Source organism: Triticum dicoccoides, chromosome 4A, assembly GCF_002162155.2.
Source record: "Triticum dicoccoides isolate Atlit2015 ecotype Zavitan chromosome 4A, WEW_v2.0, whole genome shotgun sequence".
NCBI lineage: Eukaryota > Viridiplantae > Streptophyta > Magnoliopsida > Poales > Poaceae > Triticum > Triticum dicoccoides.
Window position 1 is genome coordinate 396903522 of NC_041386.1, and position 8072 is coordinate 396911593.

Genomic DNA, 8072 nt, shown 5'->3' on the forward strand with positions numbered 1-8072 from the left:
CGGGGCAGCGCGTGGTGCTGGCCGTGGCCGGGTGGTGGCCGAGACGGGGCAGCGCGCGGTGGTGGCCGGGGTGGTTCTAGCCGGGGCAGGCGGTGCGAGGTGTTGGCCGCCCCGGCGTGTTGGGCGTGGGGTTGGTGCGTGGGGTGGATGAGATAGTGGGCGGGTGGGTGGGTGGGCGGGCGGGCGTGGTTTATTTTCGGGTAGGAAGCAGTCCGAAACTGTTAACAGAATAAGACCCAGAGTTAAGAGAATAAGATTGTTAATGATGTTATCATAATAGATCCACCCCTTTTTATATATACTAGTAAGCTTGCACGTGACACGTCTCAACTAATTCTAATATACAAATATATGTGAGAATAACATACATAGAAAGATGGTTTGGTTGCACTAAAAAATATTACAAATCAAGAAAATATTTTCAAGTAGCATCATATGCATAGAGCCAAAAATACACAATTATTTTTGATTTTACAGAAATTACAAATTGTTCTGAAAATTTTCATTTTTTGTCAAAATTTGACAAAAAATGGGATGAATTAAATTTAAATGTATTTTCAAATCTATGTAAAACTTCCCCAGAATTATCAGTAGTATATTAGACAGAAAAATTGGCATTATTTAGGCATTGTCATGTCATCATGGGTACTCCACATTACAGAATTGCCACATAAATTTGGTGTCCATAATCCATGAGCCTGTCACATCATTATCACATATTACAAAGTAAAAGGCTCATAATACATTAGCCTCACACATGACCTCAATCCAAGGCTCACAATACATAAACCACACACATGAGCTCAATCCAAGGTTCACAATACATTATACACGAAGTGTTGCTTCAATTGATTTTGTTCTTGATGCATTGAGCTCAGTTCCAGCTTGGAGAAGATCCTCATATTTTCCATCTTGGGCGATATGACCATCCTTGAGCATGTGCCATGAGAAAAATAAAGCACAAATGAGAGACCAAGGGCCCATTATCCCATGAACATTCTAATGAGAAATGTTACAAAAGATGGCAAAACTTTCATGCAGAATCTGTTGTATTATTCTCATCAGGAAACATGCATAAACAACACATCGAATTGAACAACTTAACTTGCTGATAAATTTGAAACAACATATATACCATGTGCATTAGCCTCTAAAAAGTAGTGCTTCGATTGTAAGGATAATGTTATTACCAGTATGAAGTCAGCAGCTGGTATGAACCCGACTTGATGGGTTACAAGAATTACTGTTTTGCTAGCTAGTGCCCCCAATATATAATCCCGCGACACATAATCAGACATGTTATGAAACAGAGGCACCTTTAAAGAAAATATGCCTCTGTCACCAATGATCTGTGAATGACACGATTACCTGGCTATGGTTGTATGCTTCTCTTGCTCTTGCAGGTATCGAGGTAAGAATCTGCTTTGCTCGAGATATAGAATCAGCACTGCAACAAGATGAAGCATCAGGTACCAATGCTAGTAATTCTTGAAAGTGGATACCAATGATGGTTACTCAGGTTGTCAAAATCATGAAATATTAAAATATAACAAATTTGTACTTATACATCAGGCATAAAAATAAGAGTTCATTGCACTATTAAGACATAAACTTGCAGCGCCGGTAGAATTCAAACAAAAACTTGCAAAATGACTCAACCGGGCCCGTAAAATTGCTTTGCGGGACAACAAATTAATTATCACTTAAGATGTATTTTAAAACAGAACAGCAGAGGGTGGAGTCATGTTGCTGCGTAAATACAATAATATATATATGTTCCATCCATTAGGTCTCCGATAGTTTGTAAAATAAGAACATTGAATCTACTAATTAATCCCCTAACCTCCCATTGTCAAACATAACAAGTAATTAGAGAAATAATTTTGTCATGATACTTCTTAATACAACATGATTTGAGTATACAACATATATTGCTTACTGCTTACGAAGCCTTTTATCCCAAACAAGTTGGGGTAGGCTAGATATGAAACCCTTTCACGAGGACTTCCCAGGAGGTCACCCATCCTAGTACTACTCTCGCCCAAATGGGTTTCATACCCAAAAGACTGGCTAGTTTTTACGTTGGCTCGCCAAGCCTATCACAACCCTTAGATATGAAACCCTTTCACGAGGACTTCCTAGGAGGTCACCCATCCTAGTACTATTCTCGCTCAAATGGGTTTCATACCTATGGGACTGGCTAGTTTTTACGTTGGCTCGCCAAGCCTATCACAACCCTCCTCCTTTACCCGGGCTTGGGACCGGCTATGCCTAGAAGACATAGGCGGAGTTATACAACATATATTGATCTCAAGAAAAAAATCTGGTTGAAAAAGAAAATAGAACTACAATTTAGACTGGTCAGTATAACATACTACCGTAGGTTGTTCCCTCTTTCCTCATGATGTCACGTAAATTTCTCCCACGCACTCTCTGTATACTCTCTGTTTCTTGTGATTCAGATTAAAGGGGAATTTGTCAAATAGGCATATAAATACATTGCTTAGAAGTTGAAAACAATATGTAGTTCCATTTAATTCTAGAAAGCTAGTACTATAATATGATATTTGGGAAACGCTTGCCTGCTATCAGCCGCCTCCTCTATGTGATGCGTGTACACGGGTCCTTTGCGTCACTACATACATGAGGCATAATCTCTATGCCACAGAATATACCATTAATTATCATGGTCGAGGATAGCAAAATACAAACCCCAAAGTGAGATATATCCAAAGAATTTAAGCCTCTCAGTGTAAAAAAAATCTGGCCAAAATATATACTTTTTGAAAGGAAATCATGTCCTAAATGAATAGCCTGCACGCCGCACACAATATTAAATGTCTCCTAAATATGTAGAATAGTTATAGCTCCTGTCGGGTGGGCAGGCGGTGCAGGTCTGTCTGGGCCAAGAAAAGGCTTCGCTGACCTCTATTTGCAAACAAAATTTTAATGCAAACTTTAATGTAGTTGCACGTTCATGGCTGATCAGGCATAAATGAATGATTGAGATGGAACTAAAATATCAAACTATAATTGTTGAATGATTGGTAATGCGACTCGTAATCAGAATAACAAAGGAGATAAAAACATATGAAACTCGTTACCCTTTAGAAACAAATGTCACCCGCTCCTTCCTCGGCAGCTTTGTGTCAATCTCATCACCCACGTTCACAAGAACAACTCCCATGTGCGACCAAATGTGACCCGTCTCTAGCCTGCAGGCATGCAAGTGAGATGGATGTTGACTTGCTCTTGCATGAGTAGTAGACGATCCTTATGAATCTTGTTCAAATACCTCACTGTGCCAGCTTCATCTTGCTGTAAGTGTTTAGAGTATACAACAAAGACTTATTCAGGCTTTACCACAAAAGTAGAATGCAATTGTTAGACACATCTATTTTTTTCATAACCAGCAGGCACACCTCATGCTTACTTCCCATAGCAAACTCTCGTGCAGAAGCATGTTGGGCACATCACCTGGAAGGCACAAACATGCATGAATTAGGATAGCCTGGGTATATCAGCTTTTAATTCTTTTGCATATAAACATACTACTACAGTAAAGTGTGCCACTAAGGTATATGCGTATAGCTACGGATGTTTCCAGCATACCTGAATATTTTGCTTGGCCATCAACATGTTTGAATGACGGAACATCTCCAGTTAACTGACAAAAGTCATCTTAAAAAATTACAGGAATCTTGAAGGTAAAAAGTGGCAAGTCCACACTGAGAAAATTTAGCAATACACTGGAAATACTGATGGATACTCATGGACATAAGTTCTCTAGAGTATATTAGTCATTGACATATTAGAACCTCGCATGATATTAGTCAATTATTAGCCATTGAATTTCAGGTTGTCTGTGTGGTAAAAGTATTACCATCTAAAATTCCTTACATATGCTAATGCAGGGCCGACCATTGCTCTACTTGTTAACGGATTTTAGACAAAAGCACACCATAGATGTTTCGGTACAGAAAGACAAAGCTCCTCCAGGTTGTACGGATGCCTAGAAATGTAGTATAACAAACAAGACGTGCTCTTTTTGAAATTTCAAATAGCGTGGCCTCATAGAAAAGCTCATGCGCGTGACTGATCAAACTGGTCATGGCATAATAAGAAAGTACGCACCGTATCGGGCTAGGATGTTCTCATTCTACAAGATTTGGCCGTTGTGGATCAGCCGATGGTGTGGCGGCCACACCTTAGAGCTCTTGGGACGACCACCTTGAACATCCGGACGGTGGTAACCAGGTCAGCCACGGACTTGGAGCCAGGGCCGGTCCTGAGAATTTAGGGGCCTGGGGAAAGACAACAAAAAGGGGCCCTAACCCCTAAGGCCACATAAACATATGCTGTTTTTCTATTTCAGTTGCAAATAAATACTCGATACACTATAATTTTGTTGCCTTATCATCTTAGTTATTCAGAAAAGTGGGTTCATAAACATTCACAGTAAAAGTTGCAGTCAATTGGCATGTTTTTTATTAGGTGAATAAGTAACAGTTTCATGCTTACTCAATATATTGTCATCCTATAATTTTTCATTAGGTTGTTCCTCAGCAGTAACTAAGCTAGTTGTTCTGCATTCCTAGCAGTAGAAGTACTCGTCTGTATTCTAACAAATTGTTTATGCTCCTTTCGAGGCCTCAGTCAAGTCATATGCCAGTTTTCATTCTCATTACCAGATGGATATACTAACAATCTTGCTAATTAGCACACAAATATATAGGGTACAACTAATTAAGAACACTGCTGATCAAATAAAAAATTCTAAGAAAGGTATGGAGCAAGATATTTGGATGGCTAGAAAAATATAAATTGCTAAATTTTGTTGCTGCTTACAAGTCACGAACATACATCTCAGTTCCTCTTTTCGAATCCCAATCAAAACATGAAATCAGAGTGAGAAAGAGATATGTATGAGGATGATCTTTATGAATGAATGAACGATCTCACAAGACTATAGAAGAGGGGAATTGAGTTGAGAAGCAATTAATCACAATCTGGAAAATCGTAATACCTTCTTCCACTAATTGCGCCCTGCAGCCGGAAATCTCGATTAGACGTCCTCATACATATCTGTGAGGCGTTCTCGACCTTGGCAAGGCTGAGTCTCATGCTGATTTGTTTCCAATTGGGGAAGAGATGGAATTAAGCCGAGAAGATTGCGTGTGTGACAAGCCGAGGATGAACATCATGTACGCACAGGCAGCTCGCCCGGGCAGCTCTGGGTCAGGTCCTTGCAGCAGGCCAAGACGGGGCAGTTGTCGCGGCCCTTGTGCGGGGTCACGGAGAGGCCCACGTTGAAGCCGTCCACCACGCTCACCCCGTAGGACGATTGCTCGTTGCCGCCGTGGTGGAGGGAGACCTGCGGTGGAGAACTGGAGCCGCCCGTCGCAGTCGCCTGTCGCGCAGCCGGTGCGCGCCCAGATGCGGCTGGACCAGGCGTGGGTGGGCGCCGGGAAGGAGCGGTGGGAGAGCGACGGGAGGAAGAAGCTGCCCCCTCCAGGACCTCACTGCCGGTGTTCCCCTGGATGCCCGGCCAGATCGGGTTCACGACGGTCAGGGTCATCGGTGGTATGCGTGCGGAGCGAACGGCATGCTAGGGGCGGCGATGCAGGTGCAGGGAGGGCGGCTTGGCACCGAGGATGCAGGGACGGGGAGGTGAGGCGCCGATCGGGAGAGGAGGGAGGTTGGTGATGGAGCGCTCTTGTGCATGCGAACGTGCGAGGAGGAACTGGTGCGCGGCGTGCGTGCGATCAGTCTAAGCAGTTTTTCTTAGAAGAGGTGGGGGAGTTTAGGAGTGGCAGGATGGGTAATTAAAGTGTAAAACACGTTTGATGTGTTGGAGTGATTTAGACTATCAGATCATATGCTTTAATGGATGAGATGACTCGGTTCTCCGCCCTCTCGTCCTTTTATAGTGGTAGTAGATATGACTTCTACACAGCATTTTCATCATCATTATCCATAGATCCTACGTAGGTGAGTTGGAATGCACTTGATCCCGGAAAGGTATCTATCTTTCAAACCAGAGGAGTGCTTCAAACTTACAATAGTACATAATATCCAACAAAAGAGGGTGGTGCTACAGCAGCTGGTTACATGGCTCAGTTTAGATATCAGTACAAATCAGGTTGTGCATATTTGTTGTTGGCATGAACCACATCGCCGCATGTCGGGTTTGCAAAAGCCATCCATCGCATGGAAGCTTGATGTCTTTCACACACTGAAGATTATCTGGCAACAAGCTGTGTTGACGAATCTCTGGATATGGTGATTCATGAAACCCATGGTATGGTGTGTAAACACAGTCCCCCCTGAAGAATGGAAGTTGCATAGCACGGTAATCATCGCCGGTGATATGATCAATGATTGGTTGGATGATCGGATAATTGAGCCCGAGGAACATGGAGTGGTTGTCGAGGTTGTAAACCCGCCTCCAGTTGAATACGCCTGGCCCAACAGAGCTGGGATATTTCTCGAACATGAAGCATCCATAGCCATCAATGTCAGGAACGCTCCAGGCATTGTACTGCAGGTGGTTTGATGTAAGGGTTTGGTCAATTTGGTACGTGCGAATGAGTATCAAATGACCGTCGTCAGCTGAACGAGCGATAAACCACCAACCATCGACTAGTATGATTCCAGGTCCTAGAATCATGAAGTCCAGCGCATTTGCGTCTACTACAACAATTCAAATTGGAGAACAAAAGTACAAAAATAAACAACCATGTTCAGAGTATGTGTGGAATTAAGATTATTATAAGAGTGACACATATCATAGATAGAGAATTGCAATTGCATGGTCATAATCATACCCCAAGTTAAAAAATAAGCCAATAGCTTTCATATTCTAGCAATATGTCATGGTTCAAACATCATGTAACAATGAGAAGAAAACAGCTATGACATGGGCTACTCATATTCTACGATAGCACTTATTACTGTTCTCATATCAACTCTAAGCAAATAACATGTGTTGTTTTAAAAATCTTGCAAATGAGAGTAACATATAGCAATCATGAGGTTATGCTCATAATATCTATTCTAACAATCATTAGATGCCAATTGTTATCATATCAACTCTAACAATAACATGTGTGGTCATAAAAATCTAGGAAATGAGAGGAACATATAGCAATGATGTGTTTATAGACATACTATCTATTCTAAATTCGTAACAATGAACAAGCAGTCATATTCATAAGGTAAAGATGAGATCGAAAAATTACACGACGATAGATTCCACCAGTATAGGCAGCCAATTTGTGCGTCGACCGTGTAAACGATGCCATCGGGCACTATAGCATCAGACATAAATGTTGCCTCAGTAGGATTGACAATGAGCCATAACCATGTATGGCGATCGGATTCCAGATAGACTAATCTCATGTTGAACAAGGCAATGAGTTTATAATCCATGTAGTCTTCTGATGGTGTGGGCACTTCGCAGATTACAACTTTTAGCAAACAGAGATCGAGTCAAAAGCTCGATGCCTCTCGTGCGTAGTAGGAAGGAGTGTCTGGCGGGCCGCGAGGCTCGATGGCAGCGGTATCCAACGATGGAAGGGTGATCTCTTGCTGGGTGTAGATATCCACGAGACGCCACGGACTACCGGATTGGTCGATGAGGATGATCCAGTTGGCCTTCATACCCGCCCAGTAGTGGCCGCGCATGAAGGACAGGTGGACCGGTAGTGGTAGCATGTCGAGGGGCACCACGACAACCTTCATAGGACCGTCAAGTCAGTGTCTGGGCCACCTGCGAGGATCGGGCATCAGTAAGCATGGTGTATTGAAAAGAGCCGGCCGGTTGCAGATGAGTAGACGGTACAAAGACACCGAGCATGCGGCTAGAAGGACGGTGCTGAGCAGGTCCATACAATTATAGATCTTCTCCAAGAGAACATCAGGGAGGGAATTCCAGCGTGGCTCTGCGTGTCAGCCGGTTCTGTCATAGGGTTTCTTAGGGCGCGGGGTTTTCAGTGCCTGCGAGCTAGCGGGGAAGTGGATTTGGGCGGGCGGGCGAAGAAGATGGCGTGTGTGGCCGAGCAGTGAGCAGG

The 8072-nt window shown here is 43.0% G+C and overlaps 1 protein-coding gene across 2 annotated transcripts; it reads right to left on the reverse strand.

The window, feature by feature from the left end:
- Positions 1–663: 663 nt before the first annotated feature.
- Positions 664–5129, reverse strand: LOC119285979. Of its 2 annotated transcripts, none has more exons than XM_037565324.1 (7): positions 5027–5129; positions 3613–3667; positions 3423–3477; positions 3296–3318; positions 3105–3215; positions 1369–1447; positions 664–930 (listed from the first exon to the last, which is right to left on the reverse strand). In XM_037565324.1, the coding sequence occupies exons 3-7, from the start codon at positions 3438–3440 to the stop codon at positions 826–828; spliced, it is 336 nt and encodes a 111-aa protein (XP_037421221.1). In that variant the 5' UTR covers positions 3441–3477; positions 3613–3667; positions 5027–5129; the 3' UTR covers positions 664–825. The 2 variants fall into 2 exon arrangements, with proteins under 2 accessions (XP_037421221.1, XP_037421220.1); XM_037565323.1 differs by lacking the exon at positions 5027–5129 and adding an exon at positions 4135–4266.
- Between the last annotated feature and the right edge of the window lie 2943 nt (positions 5130–8072).